The sequence below is a fragment of the Carlito syrichta genome, unplaced genomic scaffold (genome assembly GCF_000164805.1).
Source record: "Carlito syrichta isolate Samal-C Ts95f unplaced genomic scaffold, Tarsius_syrichta-2.0.1 Scaffold307141, whole genome shotgun sequence".
NCBI classification, from domain to species: domain Eukaryota; kingdom Metazoa; phylum Chordata; class Mammalia; order Primates; family Tarsiidae; genus Carlito; species Carlito syrichta.
Window position 1 is genome coordinate 95649 of NW_007251237.1, and position 24660 is coordinate 120308.

The following is a 24660-nucleotide window of genomic DNA, read 5'->3' on the forward strand; positions in this document are numbered from 1 at the left end:
CCACTCACCTCAGCCTCCCAAAGGCGCGGGATGACAGGCTGAGCCACCGAGCCCGGCTCAAAGATCATTTTTGTTCCAGGGATTCTTTTGTTCCAGGGATTCTTGGGATTCTCCAAATACTCCGTCAGGGTATCTTCTCCCCAGGTGATGCCTTTGTTCTTATTGGTGTCTGTGTAAGAGAATCCAGCAGCCTGACCTGTCTTCTGCCCAAAAAGACCATGGAGATTTGGCCCAGTCTTGTGCTTGCCTTCCTTTTCCACAGTGTGACACTGGGCACACTTCTGAACAAAAATCCTCTTGCCTTTCTCAACATCACCCATATTTAACTCTCTCTTTCATCGTCAGCACTACAGACTTTCCCGCTGGGAAGTCGGACATCCCACTCTCTCAATTTTCCCCTTTTTGTAAGGGCACCAGTCATGTTGGATTCAAGTCACCTGGAAGACCTTGGGAAGGGCACCATGCAGCCCATTACACCCTCGAAGGACCCAGAGAGATAGGACTTAGATCACATGTCCCTGATGAGTTTCACATGGCTTAACTAGACCCCAGCTGTCCCCTTCCTGCCACTTAGGAGTGCATTCCATTTCTGAAACCCCTTCCACACCCAGGAAGTCCAGATCTCTCCCTGAGCCGTCTCAGAATTCTAGAGTGGGAGAGTGAAGGAGGCTGTGCCTGTACCAGCTGAAAGGCTTCACCTCCGTCAGGGCGGTGTCTCACAGCTGTAATTCCAGCACTTTGGGAGGCCTAGGCAAGATGATTGCTTGAGACCAGCAGATGGAGACCAACCTGGGCAACATAGTGAGACCAACATCTCTATTTTTTAATTTATTTTGATTAAGTTAGAAGGTTTAATCTCCATAGGGCTGTCTTCCTGTTCCACCCAACCTGACTCCTCTGTGTCTGTCTCTCAAAGTCTACTATCTGAAGGCATTTTGTGTTTCATTCTAGACAGTACCACAATTTTTATAGCAGTTGTTTGTTTTAGTCATTAATATTATTTTTATACACACAGGGTTTCTCTGTGTTGCCCAGGATAGTCTTGAACTCCTGGCCTCAAACAATCCTCCTACCTTGGCCTCCCAAAGTGCTAGGATTATAGGCATGGGGTAACTTTATTGTGCTCTTGTAACTTTATTGTGCTATAATTCACAGACCATGCAGTTCACTCACTGCAATGCACAATTCCGTTTACAGAACTGGGAAACCATCACCCATTTTAGAACATTTTAATCATCTCAAGAACTTTCATCTCTCTGAGACGTCACCACCAATCCCCACCTCCCTGTTCCCAAACAGCCCTGGGTAGCCATTCATTTACCTCCTGTCACTGGGGATTTGCTCATCCAGGCATTTCATAAAAATAGAGTCATACCTTATAAGGCCTTTCGTGTCTGGCTGGCTTCACTGTGCATGATGATTTTGAGGGTCATCTGTGTTGTAACATGTGTCAGTCCTTTGTTGCTTCTGAAGACTGAGTAACAGTCTGCTGTACAGAATACATTTTGTCTCTCCGTTCATCCACTGAAGATCATTTGGGTTGGGCTGTTTCTACCTTCTGGCTACTATGAATATGCTGCTATGAACATTCGTGTATGAGCTTCTCTGTGTACAGATGTTTTCATTTCTCATGGATTCATATGTAGGAGTGGAGTTGGCTGGTCACATAGTCAATGTGTTTTTAACCTTTTGAGGAGCAGCCAGGTTATTTTCCAAGGTGTGTCTGCACCATTTTCCATTCCCGGCAGCAGTGTGTGATGGTTCCAGTTTCTCAACATCCTTATCAACACTTGTTATTTGCTATTTCAGTTGCAGCCATCCCAGTGGACTGAAATGGCATCACGTTATATTTTTTATTTACATTTCCCTGTGACTAACAAGGTCCCGGGATTTTTTCTTGTGCTAATGACCCCTTGCATTTCTTGTGGGAATGTGTGTTCAGATCTTTTGCCTATTTTTTTTTTTTTTTGAGTTGGAATCTCTCTGTGTTGCCCAGGCTGGAGTGCAGTGGCATACTCACCACCACCGCAGCCTCAACCTATAGGGCTTAGGCGATCCTTCCACCTCAGCCTTCCAAGTAGCTGGAACTATAGGTACGCACTACCATGCCCAACTTACTTTTTGATTTATTGCAGAGACGAGGTCTCACCAAGCTGGCAGGTCTTGAACCCCGCGGCTCAGGCAATCCTTTCGCCTCAGCCTCCCAAAGTACTGGGACTGTAGTCTGAGCCACTGCGCCTGACCCTTTGCCCATTTTCAATTGGATGACTTGTCCTCCTATTATTCAGTTGTAAGAATTCTTTTTGTATTCCGAATACAAGTCTCTTATCAGCTATGTGAATTGCAAATATTTTCTCCCATTCTGTGGGCTGCCTTTTCACTTTCTTGATGATGTCTTTTGAAGCACATAAGTTGTACGTTTTGATTACGACTCCTTATTATACTTTTTAATATGCCATTTAAAAAATAAAGGTAATCACTTTGATATGATATTTTTGTGTAGCAGACATAAATCTGTAAAGGCCGGAGACATTTACACGTTGCTAGAATGCAGGGTCCTCTCTGCTTCTTCTTCCTTCTCTTCCTACTCAGACACCCCCTGCACCCTGGATTCCAACTTATTTTGCAGGTGGGCAATGGAGATATGTCCAGTTCCTGCCTCCAAACTGCTCCCTACACTGCTCCTCCGGTCCACCAAGGCTCAGAGGAATTGAAGGGCTTTCCCTCTAACCATGTTTATTGTCCTCCTGGGCAGGGTTGATAGGCTGCTAAAATATAAATTTCCCCTCCTCCTCCTTGGAAGGGCCCCTATAGTTTCCTGGTGGCTCAGAATTCTCAGGTCCTTGACTGGTCACAGGCCTGGCTTTTGTCCTCATGCTGGCCTGGTTGTCCCCAGTAACTGGGAGCAACCTCCCCTGTTGACTGGAATTGCTGCCCACAGCCTTGGCTCCTGGAAGCACTATGGGGCCACTGAAACTGGATGGCAACCTATGATGTGGTCCAAAATTGACTCCCCGCACGGAAGGGGTGGACACTTGCACAGCATGGCCCTGTAGAGAACATATGAAGACACTGACCTGGGGGAGGGAGAGCATGACAGAGCCACAGAAATGCCAGGAGACAGCCAGCTGCTAGCCCTGCTCTCCTACCCATCCTCACTGAGCAGTGAAGATGTGGATTCCTGGACCTACCCCCGGAGTGCAGATTCAGGGAGAGGGCAAGAGATCAGTGTTGTTATGTTTTCCAGTGATTCTGGTGTGGAATATGTATATACTAGAAGCATAGCCCCAGGGGCAACGACTTAGAACCTGAATTATGGGGAGTGTGGACTGAATGAAGTGTCCCAGGTTCCATCTGCTCATCACCCAAGAACTAGGGCCACTTCAGGTGCTGAGGAGACAATGCCGAACCTGAGTGAGGGTTCAGTCCACCTACATTTCACCAGTGTTTAGCGGATGGGAGCCTGCTGCTCCCTGAGGGGAGTTGCCGAAACTTCAAAGTACAGGCTTGGGGATGTCCTGGTATGGGAGGGAGTCTTGTTGAAAAGGAGGTAGTTCTGGGCCCAGGATGGCATCTGGACTGTGTGGTCTCAGATGGGGTGCCTGGACTCTTTCGTGTGGCTGCTGATGCCACCCAGGATATGAGACATGGGTTCTCAGGGGTTGTCTATGGACTGGGTCTGGGTCCTCACTAAAACAGTCATCATGGGGGCAGGACAGGCTGAGAAACTGCAGGGACTCAGAGCAGCAGGTGGGGGAGGAGCTGTGTTACAGCTCCCCTATCAGGCCTGTCTAATAACCCACAGGAATGTCACCTGCTATTGCCAGGCAGAGCCAGGTCCGGGAAGGATAGGGCCTGTGGTACAGCACATGGTTGGGGACAGACTTTCCTCTCCCAGTGATGTCCCCAAGAACTGTTGCTAGAATTTTCAACTGGGCTGTCAGCTTAGATCCTCGAATTCCTGTCTCATGACCAAGAAAATTAAGGCGCGCAGCCGCTCAAGAATGAGTGAAGGAGCTTATTTAAAGCAACAGAAAGCTCTCGAGAAAGAGAGGGGGTAGAAAATGGATTACTGGCAGTGGGGGAGTGCTTTGTGTCTTTCTCTCTCCTTCCTGGGGGTGTTCTTCTCATTGCATCTTACCCACCTCTCCACCTCCTAGATGTTACCTGGTCCCAACCTCTACTGCGCATGTGTGCCCTTGTCCAAAGTTACTCTATCTTGGTTATTACCCAAAAGTACCACCAAAAAGCCTACTCGGAGGGGTAAAACTGCAATGCAAATATCATGCTAATAGTATTATAATAAGCTTAGGCAGAGTTAGGACATTTAGTTGAGCTATTGTGTCTGTGCCCAAATGCCAAAAGTCCCTTTGAACAAAACATTCTGGCTTAGAGAATGTTCTTAACCACATTAATCACATGTTCAATTGCTAGTTACATAACAGGAGCGGTGCAGAAGTGTTCACACAGATGTTACTACTCCTCAAGACCCTCTCTTTCTGTCTGCCTACCCAGTCTCTGACTACCTCCTCTCTCTGAAGGGGTGAGGCGGGACAAGAGGAGATACTCCAGGGCATGCCCCAACCCTGCCTCTTGACATCATCCAGGTTGAGGGTTGTGGTGGGTCACACCTTACCAGAGACTCAGGTCCCGTGGGACCTCATTCTTGCTGGTCCCAGATCAGATAGGTCCTCCCGTTCAGTGGCCACGACAGCACCGCATACACCCTACCTCGCACCCGCCGCTCTTCAGCTGCTGGTACTGGAACACCCAGACTGGGGCCCTAGAGGAAAGAGGCAGGGAGGTCAGGGTGGGCTCCCCACACTCGATCCAAAACACAACCCAAAGAGAAAAAGAATCATAAATGCCTTTTAAATATATATATAAAGCTTAAGTATATATATATATGAAAAGATGTTTGCTTTTAATTAAACTGTCCTTTAACCATAGACTCTAAACAAAAATCCTCTCAAATCTGTCGGTGACCAGCACTGACCAAGGGTGGGTTAGGACCCACACCAGAGAATCTGGACAGCGAGAAGACCACTCGGAGGCAGTTCTTCTGGGAACAGTCTGATCAGGACTGGAGCCGATTTTATTCAAACCTTTTCCAACTTATATACCATTTTCCATACCCTCCAGCAGTGTGATAATTATTTACTGGGGGTGTACAAATTCCATGATGTATATTGCGGTTTACAAATTATGCATCACAAGACCATCACGAGACTTGCAAGTTCCAAGCAGACAATTCAAACTCCATGATGCCTGATGTGCTTCACAAAACTCACATCAAGGTCACAGGTGCACAATTTCAATTGTTCAAAATGTCTTCCATAGTGTTCAATAAATCATTGATATTATACTCTTTGTTCTAAACCTTGATTAATACAAAAAACTTTCCTGAGTTAACTCTAGGTTCAATCCAAGTTCACTGACTCCCAATATTTTTAATGATTAATATTATCAACTTAACACTATACTATAATCTATAAGTTTACTTAAATGACTTAGCTGTTAGTTATACTATTATCCTATTACGATTTAACGTAATGCCTTATAACTCAGTTGAAACTTATTCTTAAACTACCAAACTTTACTATAATTCATATGTTTCATATGTCTAAACTTTAATTTTTATATGATCTAGTTATTGGACTTTAATACTATGCTATATCCTATTAAGCTAATACCTTATCGTTAATTCTTTTATAAATCATATAGTAACTATTACACTTGAATAATGTAGCAAAAGGAAACAAAACAGCAAGCATAGTTTTACGCAACTATGAGTGTATATGTATATATTTTATCCTAACATGTCTACTCTAAAAATCAAATAGTAGCTGTCACACTCTTGAACAAGGAAATGCAGGGTTGCCAAGATGGCGACCATGGGCTGAAGCAGACAGAGTTTCGGTAATTAACAAAACAAAAGAAAACGTCCTGCCTGGCTAGGGGCAGGGCAATAAAACTATTATGATAATTTAGTTTCTAATCTTAATCCTAGGAGAAACTGCCTTTGGGAACAAGAGCTGACTAACCAGTCTACAAGGAAATAGAAGTAAAAAAATATCTAGAAAGAAGTACAACTTAGAAGGGACAAGGTCATAATAAAATAATTCTACTGTGCAACTTTCCATCAGGTGTACAGAGATTTACTTATAAATTTTACTGCCATATATGCTCACTTGTCACTAATCACATGCCAATATCATAGGTATAACTGATATCCTATGTCAGAGGCGATCTTCCAGATGGGCCTTTACAGGCCTCAGCCATGTAGCTATAGCTGTTGGCTCCCAACACAAATCTCATGATCAGAGTTTAGCTAAGACAAATAGTTGATATTTTCTGGGTTTAAAATTTTTTTTGCCAGTCGTGTCCTCCCAAGGGCCTTAACCAAGGTGACTTAACTACTGACCTATCTCCAAAGACATTGCAAGAGATTTTTACATGATCTGAAATCACCTGAGAGAAAGGAAATTTGCTGTCATCCACAAAGCGGGACCCACGTTTTTATTTCACCACATTTTCTCGGGCCCACCTCCATCTTCATCTCTGCAGTGGCTGGTCACTTCCAAGCACACCTGAATGGAGAGGCCAGCCTATGTAAGTCAGCCAAGAAAGGAAGCGGGGGCGGGGGAAGGTGGAGTCTCTTGACCCTCCATCTTAGAAAATACCCCCTTCACCCCTCCCCTCCAGCTGTCACTCCTTGAGAACTTGGCCTCAGAAATGGTGAGAGCTGCCGCCCCCACCAGACCTGGTTCCTGGCTGTCCCCGGTGTCTGCAATTGTAGAGGGGCGTAAGGCCTCAGACCTAGAGATCTGACCGCTACCTCCTCACTGCTCTGCCTTCATTCCTGGCCAAGGGGGATGCACTTGGGCCCCTCTCTGCCCCGGGGTCTCTGAATGTGGGAGAAATCTGAGGAGTTTCTGTGGCCCCAGCCCTGCTGGAGTGCTGAAAGCAGGAAGAAGGGGCACCAGAAGAAAGATGTGGGCTGAAGCCCCCTCACACCCGAGGCCCTGCTGTCCAAGGACTGAGCATCCATGGACCCCCTCCTGTGCCTCAGGCACTGTGAAAAACACACCCTAGGTCAAAGTCCTCAGTCCTCGGCACAGAGCCACCATGGCAGGTGACCAAATGGCAGCCTTAGAGATGAGAGAGGTTGGGTGGCTTGTCCTGGCTCACCCAAAGTTGGAACTGAGGCCTGGGTGCTTGGACACACAGTCTCCCCTGCAACCACTGGCCCCTGTGCCTGTCAACCTCAACCTGCTTCCCTGGGCCTGCCCGGCAGAGAAGGTTCAAGGCAGGCACGGGATTCCACTGAAGCAACATTTATTAAGACGCTGGGGTGAGAGCCACGGGTCAGACTTGCAGGAGGAAAGCCATCAGGGAGGGTTGACTGGGTGGGATGTGGATGCCAGGCACAGGAGAGCTGAGGGCGGGGGCCAAGAGCGGGTCCATGGACACGAGGACAGGGGTGGTGACAGAAGGTTCACTCTGAGAAGTGGGATTCAGAGGGCCTCGGGGTGTGCCTGTGCACTCCCCCGTTCACCTAGTGGACTCCCTAGACCTGGAAGTACCGCATGAAGAATGTTACCACAGAGGCCCAGATTTGCCTAACTCTGCTCCAGATGTTCTTTGCATTGGTGACAAAGGACTCTAACTTCTCCACCAGGGAAGCAGGTGTTGCAAAGACTTAATTAGGGGTTTAAAACAATCTCAGCCCCTTGTCAGAAAAGCTCTCCTTGTGCTTCTAGCCTGAATCATCATCTTTCTGGGAGGAGGGGCTGTGGAGTCCTGGACACTTAGCTCTCTTGCCAGAGGGCCCCCTTGCCCTCAGATCCTTATTTTTCTGGACAGAAGACCTCTGGAGCCTTGGATTTTCTTCTTTCTTTACAGAAGGCTCCTCAGCTCCTGGCTCTTCATTTTCCTGGACAGAAGGCTCCTGATCTCTGTCATGTAATTCCGGTCTCACATCTTGAGGTAACAGAGTGGAATCCTGCAGAATGAGGGGGCCATTCAGAGTCTGGAAGGTGGGGGGGAGCACTCACAGGCCCTGACCCCATCAAGGCTTCCCAGCATTTTTAAAAGTCTGTGAGGGCCGGGCTCAGTGGCTCAGCCTGTAATCCCAGCACTTTGGGAGGCCGAGGCGAGTGGATTGCCTGAGCCCGCGGATTTTAGACCAGCCCGGCTAACCTGGTGAGACCTTGTCTCTACAATAAAATAAAAAATAGCCGGGTATGGTAGTGCATATCTGTAGTTCCAGCTACTCAGAAGGCTGAGGTGGAAGGATTGCTGGAGTCCAGAAGGCTGACACTGGGGTGGCCGTGAGTGTGCGTGCCACTGCACTCCAGCCTGGGCGAAGGAGTGAGACTCCAACTCAAAAAAAAAAAGTCTGTGAGACAGAAGCCCATAGATGTTGGCTTCCCACAGACCCCAGGGACTTCTCCTCAAGACCAGGGCCTTTGACCCCCTCCATGGCATCTATGATGGCACCTGCTTATTCACCAGCCCACAGGGCACCATCATGCACTGAGTGGAGGGCAGGACTCTGGCCACTGTGTGCCAGGGGAGGCTACCACTCCTGGCCCTCCACCCCCAACTCAAGGGGATAGGGCACACAAGGGTCTGGACCCACCTTAAGCAAGAAAGGCTGGGGGTGAATAGGAGGCAAGAGGCTGAGCTGGGCACCTCAAACTCACTGGATTGCTTCTCTCATAATGAGCCTCAATGGTGTTTAGTATACCCTAGGGAGAGGAGGCAGAAGGCCTGCTTCTGCTTGCTGTGGTCCCCATGTGGCCTCCTCTGGGTCCAGGTGAGTCACAAGGGAACCAGGAGCCCAGACCCAATATCCTTGGAAGCCTAAGTCTGGGGACTATACTCTGTGGTTGGGACGAGTCCTACAGGCTTGACTCTACCTGTTGGGAACAAATCATTCAGTCTCAGGCCCTCAGCCTCCCTCACTCCAGCCTATCTTCAGGCTCAGCCAGGTCTCAGCTCCCACCCATATCCCAAAACAGGTCCAGCCAGGAGCTTGGGGACCACATCTGGCGTTCCTATTGTGGAGTTTGACACTCCCTTGATCTCCCTGTGCTTCCAGACCCCTCCCCAGCTGAGCACACACCTGACACACAGGTGCAAACTGAGAACTCAATGGATTGCAAGGATTTGTCCAGTGTGGGAGGACAAGAAAGCCTGAGGTAGCTCCCACCGCTATCATTGTGAAGCCCCCAAATTGTGGAGAGCCTTGAGGAGTCTGACCTGGTACCTGGTGACACATTGACCCACTGTCCAGATCTTTTTTTTTTTTTTTTTTTAGTTGGAGTCTCACTCCGTCGCCCAGACTGAAGTGCAGCGGCCACTCCCAGCCACCGCAGCCTCGACATGCTGGGCTCCGGCAATCCTTCTGCCTCAGCCTTCCAAGTAGCCGGAATTACAGACATGCACTACCACACCCGGCTGATTTTTTGATTTATTGTAGAGATGAGGTCTCGCTGCCCAGGAGGGTCTCAAACCCGCGGGCTCAGGCAATCCACTCACCTCAACCTCTCAAAGGTGCAGGATTACAGGCTGAGCCATCAAACCCGGCCTGTTCAGATCTTGAGTCTGAATATAGTGTGTTATTAAGGAGCTTGTTGAATATCTGCTGCCTAGAAGAGAAGCAGAGTTGGGATCAAAGGGCCTGAAACATTTCCCTCCTGGATCCCAGGAGGGCTGGAATGTCAGGGTCACAGGCTGAGAACCCAGGCCTCCCACTCACCACCCTGAGAATACTGGAGAAGAGCATTACCATTTTGGCCCTCATAGTCTCAAGTTCATCACAGTTCACCTGTGGAAATAACAGTGGCACATAGGCACTGGTGACCTTGACCCCCCAGGAAAGCTACACACACACATGCACACACACCCCTCCACGCACACACAAACGTGCAGGACAAAGAACATTGCACCGGAGTGTGCTGGGAAAAGTTGCTCTTTCTAACCCTCTATGGTCCCAGGTGAGAGTTGGCTGAGGGAAGGATTTTTTTAGGGATGGGGAGAGGAACAGTGGCTCTGCCTCTCCACGGCGCCCACTGTGATTGAGAGGTGCCTGGTGGGTCCACCCTGCACCAGTTGCTCTTTCTGACTGCCAACCCACAGCACCCGGCCATTCTCACCCTAGACACTTGTGTGGACCCCAGAGGCAGGAGGCACCCAATGACATCCCCATGAGTCCCGTGTTAAGGCCACGGCATGGCAGTTGGACAAAGCCTGGCTTCCCAGGCTGCTGAGTGGTCAGTGCCACTAGCAGAGTGTGCCGGGCCCTGGACTAATGTTTTTAGCAGGGCATCTGTCTGCTCACTTTGAATTAGCGATGGTATCATGTCAGTCCAATCTACATCAAATCGGGCAGAAGAAATACCATACAGGCCATTGGGAACAACCCGTCACCCTACATGTCACCCTCCTGAACCAGGGCCCGGCCACTGAACTCTGGAAAACCCCATTGTCACAGGTTCCACAGCTCCCTGGAGGATACAGTGAGCCTCATATTTGGGATGAGAGCAGTGAAAAGGTTGAGGGAGATTGGGGGCCCCCAGGAAGGAAGGAAGAGACATGTCCTGCTCCTGGGTCGACCTAGCTCCTGAACATTCTAAGAATTTCCAGGAATCAACCGGGCGTGGTAGCGCATGCCTGTAATTCCGGCTACTGGGAAGGCGGAGGCGGAAGGATCGCCGGAGCCCAGCGGGTCGAGGCTGCGGTGGCCGGGAGTGGCCACTGCACTCCAGTCTGGGCGACAGAGTGAGACTCCAATTCCAAAAAAAAAGAAAAAGAAAAGAAAAAAAAAAAAGAATTTCCAGGGACGCGCTTCCCCAGGCTTCCCCTGGTGTGAGGTCTACAGGGTCGATGTTTCCTCTCATTCTGCACACCTGTCTTCTCCAGCACCCCCCCAAACAGGTAGGGTCTAATGCCTCAAAGAATACCCTTATCCCATAATTATACTCCTTGTCACTGGGGTGTCCCTGACTGAGCCCTGACACACAACATGCACATGGGAAATGTTTGGAGCACGTCCACATTTAGAGCCTTTTTTCACGTTCATCCACACAAATGCACACACCCAGCACTGACCCCATGATTCCCCTCCCAACTGCAGTTCTGGCCCCATAACCGGACCTGCCATGTAACTGGAAGGGCTCACAGCAAAATGAACTTGTGGGACTGCTCATCGGTAAGTCTCAGAACTTCAGGATGGTGACAGCAGAGCACTCACTCCCCGAGCTTGGGCCATCAGGAGCAGGGCCGTGTGGGACTGCCCGGGTCATTTGCCTGGGAAGCCCACCCTGCCCACCACCCCCGCGTCCCCATCAACCTCCCCCATGGCCTGTGTTAGTGGAACCCAGCCAGGTGGATCTGGAGGGCTGAGCAGGGTGAGGCTGGTGCAGGTGGGAGGGGGCACGCTGGGGACACGGTGTTCCAGGGCCCTGTCCCCATCACCTGCTCCTACTCACCTTAGAGTAGGCCATGGTGACGCAGGATTCCAGGGGCCAGGGCATGCTGGGGAGGAACAAGTGTGAGAAAAGTGTCTTGAAAAAGCTCCTTCCAGCCAGGTTTGGTGGCTCAGCCTGTAATCCCGCGCCTTTAGGAGACTGAGGTGAGTGGATTGCCAGAGCCTGCGGGTTCGAGACCCGCGTGGGCAGCGAGACCTCATCTCTACAATAAATCAAAAAAAAAAAAAAATTAGCCGGGCGTGGTAGCGCGTGCCTGTAATTCCAGCTACTCGGAAGGTTGAGGCAGAAGGATCGCCAGAGCTCAGCAGGCGAGGCTGCGGTGGCTGGGAGCGGCCACTGCACTCCAGTCTGGGTGACAGAGTGAGACTCCAACTCAAAAAAAAAAAAAAAGAAAAAAGAAAAAGCTCCTTCCTCATCACCCGCTGTCACAGTGTCCTTAGCCTCTCCTCCCAGGCCTCCCAGCACAAAGGCCAGCTTGTTTCCACTTGGGGAGTGGGGGGAGGAGTGGCTGGTTTTAGAGCAGAGCAGGGAGGGGGAGTGGGAGGGTGGAGACTCCCCTGTGGCAGGAGGCCAGGCTGATTGATGGGTGAGAGAAAGAGAAAGCAAAAGAGACAGAGACAGAGAAGAGTGATAGACAGGGAAGAGACAAAGACAGCGGAAAGAGACAGACAGAGCTAGAGACCCACAGGAGAGAGGCAGAGGTTTAAGGCCCTGGGAGAGATGAGGGCCCATTCCTGGCTTGGACTCTTGAGCTCTCTGAGAATTTCCAGGAAAGCACAGTCCCCCCAAACCCACTCTCAGGATACTGGAGTCAGCTAGGTGGGGATTTGGTGCAGAGGAATGTGATCAGGTTCGTGCAGGGTCCTTGCCTCAGCTCTATAAGCAGGCAGAGCCTGTAAGAGCCAGGAGGGGGCCCTGAGGTCAGGGGCCTGTGCAGGAGGCAGGGGAGGCTGGCAGCAATAGGGGTCTGCCTGGGGGGAAAGGTGGGCCAGGAATTCTACTGACCAGGATCTTCTGACTCCTGCTAACACTGAGGTTGGCCTTGGGGCTCTGACCCAGCAATCCTGGGCACTCCATGGGCTTCTCCCAGTCCCGCTGGATCTGACCCACCCTGGCCCAGCCTCCCATCTCCTCCTCAGGCCCCAGCCTCCCAGCTCAGCATTCTTTCTTAGGGCTACGAGGTGAATGATGTATCCCAGGGTCCACCCACTCGTCACCAAAGAACTGGGGTCACCCTGGAGTGTTCATAAATGACCAGTCTGAGTGAGGGCTCAGTTTACTGTCATCCACCAGCATTTAGCTGATGGGAGCCTGCTGATCTCTGAAGGGAATCTGTGAAGCTCGAGGGTGCAGGCCCAGAGGAGTTGTCAAGGGAGAGGAGGATGTCAGGTTGAACGGGAGGTAGTTTTCGGTTCAGAATTGCATAGGACTGTGTGGCCTGGGGTGGGGTGACCAGAAACCAGGTTAGTAGGCCTAGAGTTCAAGGGTCCTTTGTATGGCCACCGATGTCACCTTGGATGTGAGACATGGATCCTCAGTGGTAGTCTCTTGGTTGGGTTAGATGTAACAGTGACTAATGTAACAGTGACCGTGGGGTGTTGTGTGGGAGAAGGAAAGCATATTAAGCTGTGGGGACCTCAGAGCAACAGTTGGGAAAGTGGCTGAGGTTCAGTTTCCCTGTCAGGGCTATCCTCTAATGACCCACATGGATGCCAGTGCTTTGGCCAGGCAACGTGAGCCTGGAGAGAGTCTGTGGATCTCACTCTGAGAAACAGTGGCTTTTCTGGAAAAAGCAAAGTCCTGCAGAGATAGCACATAGCTGAGGATTGTCCCCTCCCAGGAGCCCCCAAGAAGGGGTGAGGCAGAGCATGTTCTGTGGACAGTCCAAGGACCAACTCTTTGTCATCTTACCCTTAGCTTATCTCTGCTTCTTGCCCACAGTCCAAAGCCCCACCCACTGCATCCCACCCGGAGCTCTGGAGTGGGGCGTCCAAACAAGTCTCTAGCAACCCAGCTAGAGAGAGGTGGACTTGGCCAACCCATGGTCCCTCCCATGGTTGCCCCCTAGTGGCAGGCCCCAGAGATGGGTACTGAGGCCAATGCCAGCTTGAGTCTTGGCCAGGGCTGCCCCTCTGCGGGGAATCACCCTGGGGGTGGTGGAGTCTGGCCACTCAAGCCCCATGGGCTGGGGGAGTCTGGGTGGGTCTTGTCACTGTTCTTGGGAAAGTGCCAGTAGTGGGTGCCCTTGCAGCAGTAGGGGGTCACCTGTGAGGAGCAGGTGGGGCTGTGGATGGTACGCAAGGGAGAAATAAGCAAGGGTGGGGTGGTAAAGGGTTGGTGTTTGGACGGGACATGTTCCACCTCGCCCCTTCTGAGAGAGGAGGTAGTCAGAGGTTGGCTGGGCAGACAGAAAGAGAGCGTCTTGAGGAGAAGCAACACCTGCGAGAATGCCCCTGCACCACCCCTGCATACAACTAGCAATTGAAAATGTGGTTAATGTGGTTAAGAACATCCTCTAAGCCAGGATGTTTTGTTCAAAGGGACCTTTTGCTTTTGGGTCACAGGCGCAATAGCTCAACTGAATGTTCTGATTTGCCTAGGGCATTAGCCAACAGGCCCGATGCAGAAACTGAACCCCAGGCCCTCCCACACCTGCTGCTCTAAGTTCCCTGCAGTTTCTCACCCTCCTGCCTCCACAATGTCCCCTTACAGTCACTGTCACAGTTCAGAGATCACCCCTTAGGACCCATGCCTCATGTCCTGGGTGGCATAAGAATCTGGTCACCCCACCTGAGACCACACAGTCCGGATGTCATCCTGGACCCAGAAATGCCTCCTCTTCAACCAGGCCCCCTCCTCCCCTACCCCCTCCAGCCTTTACTCTGGAGTTGTGGCAGCTTCTCCTCAGGGAACAACAGGCTCCCATCAGCTAAACCCTGGTAGAATGTCGGTGGACCAAACCCTCGCTCAGGCTGGTCATTGCCTTCTCAGAACACCACGTGGCCTTAGTTCTTGGGTGGTGGGTGGGTGGAACCTGGGAGACGTCATTCAGCCTGCACTCCCCTTGATTCAGCTTCTAAGTCATTGCCTCTCGAGCTATGCTTCTAGAATATTCCATACCAGAATCACTGGAAATCAGAACAACGCAGATATCCTGCCCTTACCCTGAATCTGCATTCTGGGAGTGGGTCTAGGAATTCACATCTTCACTGCTAAGGGGTAGGAGAGCAGGGCTAGCAGTTGACTGTCTCCTGGCATTTCTGTGGCTCTGCCATGTTCTCCCTCCCCGGGGCCAGTCTCGTCGTATGTTCTCTATAGGGCCACGCTGTGCAAGTGTCCACCCCTTCCATGGGGGAAGTCACTTTTGGACCACATCATAGGTTGCTATCCTGCCTCAGTGACCCCATAGTACTTCCTGGAGCCAAGGCTGTGGGCAGCAGCTCCAGCCAATAGGAGAGGCTGCCCCCAGTTGCTGGTGACAACCAGGCCAGCATGAGGACAAAAGCCAGGCCTGTGACCCACAAGGACCAGAGAATTCTGAGACAGTAAGAAACCACTGGGGTCTTTCCAAGGAGGAAGAGGAGAAACTCAAATTTTAGCAGCTTATCAGCTCCGCCCAGCAGGACAATAAGCATGGTTGGGGGAAAGCCCTTCAAGTCCTCTGAGCTTTGGTGGACCTAGGGAGAAGTTTGGAGGCAGGAACTGGACAGATCTTCATTGCCCGCTTACAGAAAAAGTTAGACTCTCCAGGGTTGGTGGAGGCGGGTGTCTGAGTAAGAAGAGTGGGAAGAGGAAGCAGAGAGGATCCCAAAAGCTGGTTGGGGGAAGTCCAAAGGAGGGATGTCTCCTGTGAAATTGAGACTGTTTTCTAGCTACAAGTAAATGTCTTCAGCCTTTACAAATTTGTGCCTGCTACAGAAAAAAAATCATATCAAAGTGATTACTTTTATTTATTAAATAGTATATTTAAAAGAATGATGTGGAGTACTAATCAAAATATACAACTTTTGTGCTTCAAAGGACACCATCAAGAAAGTGAAAAGACAGCCCATAGAATGGGAGAAAATATTTGCAATTCACATTTCTGATAAAGGACTTATATTCAGAATACAAAAAGAAGTCTCACAACTTAATAATAGGAGGACAAGTCGTCCAATTAAAAATGGGCAAAGAATCTGAACACACATTCCCACAAGATATGCAAAGGGTCATTAGCACAAGAAAAGATCTTCGGGACATCGTTAGTCACAGGGAAATGTAAATCAGAAATAGAACATGATGCCATTTCAGTCCACTGGGATGGCTTCAACTGAAAAGCCAGATGGCCCGGTGTGGTAGCTCATGCCTGTAATTCCAGTACTTTGGGAGGCCAAGATGAGAGGATTGCCTGAGCCCATAGGTTTAAGACCAGCCTGGGCAACTCAGTGAGATCTTGCCTCTACAATACATAAAACAATTAACCAGGCAGGGTGACACCTGCCTGTGGTTCCAGCTACTTGGAAGGCTGAGGCAGAAGGATCACCTGAGCTCAGTAGGCCAAAGTTGCGGTGGCTGTGAGAGAGCCACAGCACTCCAGCCTGGGCAACAGAGTGAGACTCTTACTCAAAGAAAAAAAATATATAATAACAAGTGTTGATGAGGATGTGGAGAAACTGGAACCGTCACACACTGCTGCTGGGAATAGAAAATGGTGCAGACACACCTCGGAAAATAGCCTGGCTGTTCCTCAAAAGTTTAAAAACACGTTGACTATGTGACCCAGTCAACTCCACTCTCCTACATATGAATTCCCAAGAAATGAAAACATCTGTCCGCAGAGAAGCTCATACATCAATATTTATAACATCATTATTCATAGTAGCCAGAAGGTGAAAACAGCCCAAATGTTCTTCAGTGAATGAATAAAGAGACAAAATGGATCCATTATACAGTAGACCGTTATCCAACCTTCAGAAGAAACGAAAGACTGACACATGTTACAACATGCATGATCCTTAAAATCTTCATGCACAGTGAAGCCAGTCAGTCATGAGAAGCCTCATGTGGTATGATTCCATTTCTATGAAATGCCCTGAGAGGCAAATCCCCAGGGGCTGGAAGTAGATGAATGGCTGCCCAGGGCTGTCTGGGGACAGGGAGGTGGGGATTGGAGGTGACGTCACAGAGCAGCAGAAGTTCTTCTTGGGCTGATGAAAATGTTCTAAAATAGGTGATGGTTTCTCAGTTCTGTAAACTGAATTGTGCATTGCAGTGGGTGAATTGCATGATCTGTGAATTATATCACAATAAAGTTACAGGAGCAGATTTGGTGGCCCACGCCTATAATCCTAGCACTTTGGGAGGCCAAGATGGGAGAATTGTTTGAGACCAGAAGTTCAAGACTACCCTGGGCAACATAGAGAGACCCTGTATGTATAAAAATAATATTAATAAATATAATAAACAACTGCTATAAAAATCATGGTACTGCCCGGAATGGAACGCAGAATGCCTTCAGATAGTGACCTTTCAGAGACAGTCATAGAAGAATCAGGTTGGATGGAACACGGAGAGCCTCGTGGAGGTGAAGCCTTCTAAATAATTTAAATAAATAAAAAAATAGAGATGTTGGTCTCACTATGTTGCCCAGTTTGGTCTCCATCTGCTGGTTTCAAGCGATCCTCTCGCCTAGGCCTCCCAAAGTGCTGGAATTAAGCTGTGAGACACTGCCCTGGTACAGGCACAGCCTCCTTCACTCTCCCACTCTAGAATTCTGAGACGGCTCAGGGAGAGTTCTGGACTTCCTGGGTCTGGAAGGGGGTTTCAGAAATGGAATGCACTCCTAAGTGGCAGGAAGGGGACAGCTGGGGTCTAGTTAAGCCACGTGAAACTCATCAGGGACATGTGATCTAGGTCCTATCTCTCTGGGCCCCTCGAGGGTGTAATGCACCTCATGGTGACCTTCCCAAAAAGGTCTTTCAGGGAGCTTGAATCCAATATGACTGGTGTCCTTTAAAAGGGGAAATTTGACAGACACACACAGGGAGAAGTCCATGGAGATGAAGACAACCTCCTACCAGCTGAGGAGAGAGGCTCGGAACAGGACCCACTTCTGGCTCTCAGGACTCTCCCCACCAAGATACCTTGACCTCAGACTTCCGGTCACCAGACCTGAGAGAACAGATTTCTAGTCATGGCCTGTGCTGTGGTACTTCATTCTGAGCTGAGCACCTAGGAAAGGGTGCTGAGGTCAGGCCAGTGGTCTGCTGAGCTCAGAGGCTGGGGCATGAGGAGGAGGTGGAAGGCCGAGTCAGGGTGAGTAAGATCTGATGAAGCTGGGAGAAGACCGTGAGGTGCTCAAGATTGTTGGGCCAGTACCCCACGGCCACCAACAAGGTCAGCAGGGGTCAGGAGAGCCTGGTCAGCAGAATGCCTGGCCCCATGCTGTCTCGAAGGCCGACCCCATTGCTGCCAGCCACCCCTGCCACCTGCACAGACCCCCCTGACCTCAAGGCCCCCTTCTGGCTCTTTAAGGGCCTGCCTTCTCCTGGAGCCAGGCACACCTCCCTGCAAGGGCCTGGTTAGATTCCTCTGCATGCCCACTCCCAACTGGCTGACTCCTCTCTCCTGAGCCCTTGGAGTTCTCCCAAGCTGCCTTCCAAGTCTGGCTTCCCTCTGCCCTTCCACATCTCAGACAGTTGGGGTTGAGGGAACAGTCCATTCCTGGGCTCAGAGGGTCCCACCCCAGCTCAGAGAGCCAAGGATCCCAGGCCAGAGTTGGGCCCTCACCCCTCCTAGGGCCCTTAGAGCTCTGCCTCTCTACTGTGGGCTCTATCTCTTTCTGTCTCTCTCCTCTGTCTTTGTCTCTTTCCTGTCTGTCTCTCTTGTCTGTCTCTGTCTCTTTCTGTCTCTGTCTCTTTTGCTTTCTTTTTTTCTCATCCATCAGCCTGGCCTTCTGCCCCAGGGGAGGCTTTGCCCCTCAGCCCTCCTCCCTGCTCTGCTCTAAAACCAGTTGCACCTTCCTCCTGGAGCACAAACCAGCTGGCCTTTGTGCTGGAGAACAGGAAGGAGAAGGTAACTGACTCTTGGAGTCATTGCAGGGTGGGGAGATCTGGGATCCTTGAGGCTAAAGGCACTGTGGCCGTGCGTTGGTGAGGGGCCGGGGAAGCTTCTCTGAGACATTTTTCTCACACCTATTCCTCCCTAGTGGGTCCCGGCCCCTGGAATCCTGGGTCACCATGATCTACTCTAAGGTGAGTGGGAGCAGGTAATGGGGGACAGTGGCCTGGGGCCCTGTGTCCCCAGTGTGCCCCCTCCCACCCGCACCAACCTCACCCTGCTCACCCCTCCAGATTCACCTGGCTGGACCCCACTTGCATGGGGGAGGCTGATGAAGACTTGGGACTGGTGGGCAGGCCAGGCCTCCCAGGCGCGTGACCCATGCGGGCCCACACGGCCCCACTCCTGATGGCCTGAGCTCAGTGGGTGAGTGTTCTGCTGTCACCATCCTGAAGTTCTGAGACTCACTGACGAGCAGTCCCATGGGTTCATTTTGCCACGAGCTCTTCCAGTTGCGAGGCAGGTCCTGGTCATGGGGCCAGAACTGCAGTTGGGAGGGAAATTATGGGGGCAGCACTGGGTGTGTGCATTTGTGTGGATTCACTTGAAAAAAGCCCCCAAGTGTGTACGTGCTCCAAGCATTTTCCGTGTGCATGTGTGTGTCAAGGCTCAGTCAGGGACGCCTCAGTGACAAGGAGTATAATTATGGAATGAGGGTGTTATTTGAGACGTTAGATCCTACGTGGATGGGGGAGCTGGAGAAGGTGGGTCTGCAGGATGACAGGAAATCCAGAACCCAAAGACCCTCATACCCTAGAAGCCTGGGGAAGGGGACAGCGTTTCCCTGGCAATTCTCAGAACGTTCCTCTCAGGAGCCGAGCTGGCCCAAGAGCAGGACATGTCTCTTCCTCCCTTCCTGGGTGCCCCCAACCTCCAGGTCCCCAGCCCTTCCACTGCCCCCACCCTAAATGTGAGGCTCACCCGATCCTCCAGGGAGCTGTGGGAACTGTGACGATGGTCTTTTCCAGAGCTCAGTGGCCAGGCCCAGGTTCAGGAGGGTGTCGTGTAGTGTGACGTGTTACTCCAACTGGCCAGCATGGTATTTCTTTTCCCCAATTTCATGTGAAATTGTGCTGGCATGATGGCTCCAAAGTATTCATACAGATACCCTGCAAAACCATTTGCCCAGGTCTAGCACACCCTGTGAGTGGCATTGATCATTTAACAACATGGAAAACCAGGCTTGTCCAACTGCCTGGCTGAGGCCTTTTTTTTTTTAATTGGAGTCTCACTCTATTGCCCAGACTGGAGGGCAGTGGCACGCTCCCCGCCACCGCAGCCTCGACCTGCTGGGCTCCGGCGATCCTTCCACCTCAGCCTTCCAAGTAGCTAGAACTACAGGCGTGCACTACCACATCTGGCTAATTTTTTTTGATTTATTGTAGAGATGAGCTCTCGTCAAGTTGCCCAGGTGGGTCTCGAACCCGTGGGCTCAGGCAATCCACTCACCTCAGCCTCCCAAAGTGCGGGATTGCAGGCTGAGCCACCGAGCCTGGCTTTGGCTGAGGCCTTAATATGGAACCCATGGGAAAGTCTGTGGGGTGCCTCCTGCCTCTGTGGGTCCACACAGGTATCTGGGGTGAGAATGTCCAGGTGCTGCTGGTTGGCAGTCGGGGAGAGCAACCAGTGCAGGGTGAACCCATTAGGTACCCCTCAATCTCAGTGGTGCCCGAGAGAGGCAGGGTGGCCCTCCCCCATTCCCCAAAATCACTGCTCAGCCAATTCTCACCTGGGGCCACAGAGGATGTGTGAAGTGTAAGCTGACCCAGCATGCTCCAGTGCAGTGTTCATATCCTGCACATGTGTGGGTAGGTGGAGGGATATGTATGTATGTTTAGCTTGTATGGTGGGTCAAGGTCACAAGCGCCTGTTATGTCCACAGATCAATCCTGATGACGCTGAGACTGTGAAGGCCAATGGTAATACCCTTCCCCCATATGCTCAGGGTGGTGTTGGGGGCCTGGGTTCTCAGCCTGTGACTCTGAGAACATTCAGTCCTGGAACCCAGGAGAGAGAAGGATCAGGCCCTTTGACCCCAGCACTGCCTCTCTTTACAGCAGCAGGAATTTGACAAATTCCTTGAAAATCTGCCAAGTTCAGACTCAAGATCTGAACAGGTGAGAGATGTGTCATCGGGCATCAGGTCAGACAACCCACCTCAAAACCTCTGCAATTTGGGGGGGATCAATGACAGTGGTGACAGAGGCTACCTCAGGCTTGCTTCTCCCCACTGACAAATCCTTGCAACCCACTGAGTTCTCAGTTCAAACCTGTGTGCCAGGTGAGTGCACAGCTGGGGAGGGATCTGGAGGCCCAGGGAGATCAAAGGAGCGTCCAAGCCCCACAACAGGGATGCCAGACGAGGTCTCCAGACTCCTGGCTGGACCTATTTTGTGGTGTGTGTGGGAGCTGAGAACTGGCTGGGCCTGAGGACAGACTGTAGCAAGGGAGGCCGAGGGCCTGGGACTGAGAAATTTGTTCCCAACAGGTCAAGCCAAGCCTGGCAGAGCTGGAGGTGAGTTGTGGCCTCACCCCATCCTCAGGGCTTTGTCCCCAATAATTAGGTTCCCTAAGGTATTGGTTCTGGGCTCCTGGCTCCCTTGTGACTTCCCTTGGACCAGTGGGAGGCCCCAGTGGAGACCACAACAGGCAGGAGCAGGCATACACCCTCCTCTCCTCAGGGCAACTTGGACAAGAGCTTGCTTGATACTATCAAGGCTCAAGGTTCAACATCAGAGAAATAACCCGTGAGTTTGAGGGGCCCAGCTCAGCCTCCTGCCTCCCCTTGCCCACTGGCCTCTCTTGCTTGAGGTCGGGGAAAGTGTGTGGGGGTGGAGGGCCAGGAGTGGCAGCCTCCCCAGCACAGGTTGGCCACAACTGAACCCTACACTCAAGGCACCATGGCTCTCTGTGGGCTGGGTGTACAAGCAGGTGCCATCATCGATGCCATGGAGGGAATCGAGGGCGAGGTCTCTGGGCAAAGTCACTGGGGTCTGTGGGGCTGTTGGCAGGAAGCCAACATCTGTGGGCTTCTTTCTCCTGACTCTGAAAAGGCTGGGAAGTTTTGGTGGGGTCAGGGACTGGTATTGCACACACCCCACCTTCCAGACCCTGAATGCTGTTGCCCGCCAGTTCAGCAGGATTCCACCTCCTGAGAATCCTGCTGAAGTGAGACAGGAATTACATAACAGAGTCTGGGGACCCTCTGTCCAGGAAGATGAGGGCGCCGAGGGCCAATGAGCTGAAGGAGAGCTTTCCTGGCATGGTGCTGAGATGGCTAAAAGTCATGTTGGAGAAACTGCAGAAGTGGCAGGACACGTGGACCTGGTTTGAGGAGAAGGTGAAGGTCTTGTTCCATAAGCTGAAGGAATTCTGGAACATTCTTAAGAATATCTGGGCCTCTCTGACAGCGTACGTCCAGCCTAGGGAGCCCACTGGGTGGGTGGAGGAGCACACAGGCACACCCCGAGGCCCTCTGAACCCCACTTCTCAGAATGACTCTTCTGTTACCACCTCTGTCCTCCTGTCTGTGGATCAGCCCTTGACCCCCGCCTCAGTTCCTCCTGTGTCCCCACCCCACATAGCCAGCCCTCCCTGCTGGCTTTCCTCCTGCAAGTCTGACCTGTGGCTCTGCCCCCAGCGTCTTAATAAAAGTCGCTCAGTGGAAACCCGTGCCTACCTCGAGCCTTCTCTGCTGAACAGGTCCAGCGTGGTGGGTTGGGGTTGACAGGAGGCAGAGGTCAGTGGTAACAGGTGAGACTGTGGGACAGAGTACCCAGGCCAGGGCTCCAGTTTGGGTGAGCCAGGACAAGCTACCCAGCCCTTCTCATCTCCAAGGCTGGCATTGGTCACCTGCTGTGGTGGGTCTGTGCTGAGAACTGGGGTCTTCAGCCTGGGGCATGTTGGTCACAGTGCCTGGGGAATGGGAGGGGGCTCCACCACCCCTGGGAAGCAGGGACCTGGGTGCGAGGGGGCTTCAGTCTATGTCTTTCTTCTGGTTCCCCTTTCTACCCTCAGCACTTCAGTCCTGCTGCGGTCATGGAAACCCCTCACATGTCTCCCACACTCAGAGTCCCGTGGGTGGAGACAGAGAAGGAGGGGCCCAGGAGCACCTCACCTAGCCAGGGTTGAAGGCAGAGCAGGGAGGGAGCAGTGGTCAGATCTCTGGGTCTGAGTCCTCATGCCCCCCTGCCATTGCAGACACTGGGGACAGCCAAGAAACAAGGCCTGGTGGGGGTGGCATCTCTCGCCATTTCTGAGGCCAAGTTCAAGGGCCCCAGAAGAGGCTCCACCCTCTTCCCCACCTCCTGCCTTGAACTGACTTACAGAGTCTGGCCTCTCCATTCAGGGGTGTTTTGACAGTGGCCAGCCGCTGCTGAGATGAAGAGGGGGGTGGGCCCTTGGAAATGTGGTGGAATAAAAATGTGGGTCCCACTCCATGGATGGTAGCAAATTTCCTTTCTCTCAGGTGATTTTGGATCTTGTGAAAACCCCTTGCCTCCTCTTTGGAGATATGTCATGGCTAAGTCATCACCCTGGTTAAGGCCCTTGGGAGGACACTGCTGGCAAAAAAAAAAAGTTAAAAACCCAGAAAATATCAGCTGTCTGTCCTGGTTAAAATCTGATCATGATATATGGAAGGATTTTTGTTTAGAATCTCTGGTTAAACGTTGGTTTAATTAAAAGCAAATATCCAAGCTGCACACACACACATTTATAAAACTTCCATGCTTCTTTTCTCTTTTGATTGTAATTTGGGCCCAGCTTGGGAAGCCCACCCTGACCTACCAGCCTCCTCCCTCCAGGGCCCCAGTCCAGGGTGTTCCAGGACAAGCAGCTGGGGTCGGGGGGCTCGGAGTGGGGAGTTTATGCCGTGCTCTGTGGTCCCTGAATTGGAAGATCTATCTAATCTGGGGCCAGAGAGATGAGGCCCGCTCAGACCCCAGGTGCCCACGGGACCCGAGTCTCTTGGAAGGAACGTCCCACCCCAATCCCTCACCCGATAATGTTACTGTCAACAACACAGGTGGCAGGTGGGTCGCAGGTGAAGAGGCTACTGTCTCTGGCCCCTGCCAGTTACAGACCCTGGGTGGTGGGAAGGGTGGTCCCTGAGCATAGGAAGATTGGGGAGCCCCTGGTTAAGGGGAGGGGTTGAGGGCAGGCCCTGGAATGTCTCCTCCTGTCCGGCCTTGATCTCAGGCCTCAGGACGGACGGTCCACACTGTCTCCTGGCAGTCGCCGGGGTCTGGAACGAGCCGGGCAGCAGCCAACGGCAGTCCCTGTGCGCGGGCGCCCCCTGGCGGCGAGTCTCGGAGGCAGCGCCTGGGACCGCAGGTCTCTAGGTAGGCCGAGGCCTGTAGGAGGGGCGTGGGGTCCTGGCTGGGGCCGCCCGTCGGCTGCGCATCCGCCTTCCGCCCCCTCCCCGCCTACCATCCCCACCTTCCCTGCCCCTGGAAACACACTAGGGCTTCGTCCAAACTCACAAGCCCCCACCAGATGCAGCGGCGAGAGACTCCAGCCCCTTTCCGCGTAGGGGGTTGTTCTGCTCTGGATGACACCCTTTAGCGGGAGGCGAAGCCCCCTCGGCAGGAGCAGCAGGAGCAGAAGGGGCAGGGGCCACTGCCCTGCGACTTGGTTGAGTCCGCACTGACTCTCAGGCTCTGGATTTGAGGGTCGCTTTGGGAAGCCAGGGGATACGAGGGCAGGGCCGTCAAGCCGCTTCGGTCCCGTTGGCTGGAGTGACTCTTGTTAGGTCTCGCCTCTGCCCTTCAGAAAGCGCCGGTAGTGGGCGCCCGTGAAAAGTAGGGGTCTCCTGTAGGGTAGGGAAACTTCAGCATCCTGGCTGGGGGCCCGTCCCCAATCCTCTTCCTGCTGCCCCGGGACTCCCCAGTCTCCCTGTGCCCAATATTCCTCTACCCCTCAACCCACACCCTAGGACCAGTAACTGGCAAATGCCAGCGGCCTGAGCCTCGTACCCGCGCCTCCCCGCACCATCTGTGTTGTAATCGGTGACATCATCAGGGGCAAGGATGGGGTGGGGTGGGAATCTCCTCCTTCCCAGAGT

General features: G+C 52.0%; 1 protein-coding gene across 1 annotated transcript in view; it reads right to left on the minus strand.

The window, feature by feature from the left end:
- LOC110596190 (cytochrome c, somatic-like) overlaps positions 1-320 on the minus strand; it is a 533-nt gene extending 213 nt beyond the window's left edge. Inside the window, exon 1 of the mRNA XM_021715471.1 lies at positions 48-320. Coding sequence (XP_021571146.1) covers positions 48-320 — 273 coding nt within the window. The remainder of the gene's footprint in view (positions 1-47) is intronic.
- Between the last annotated feature and the right edge of the window lie 24340 nt (positions 321-24660).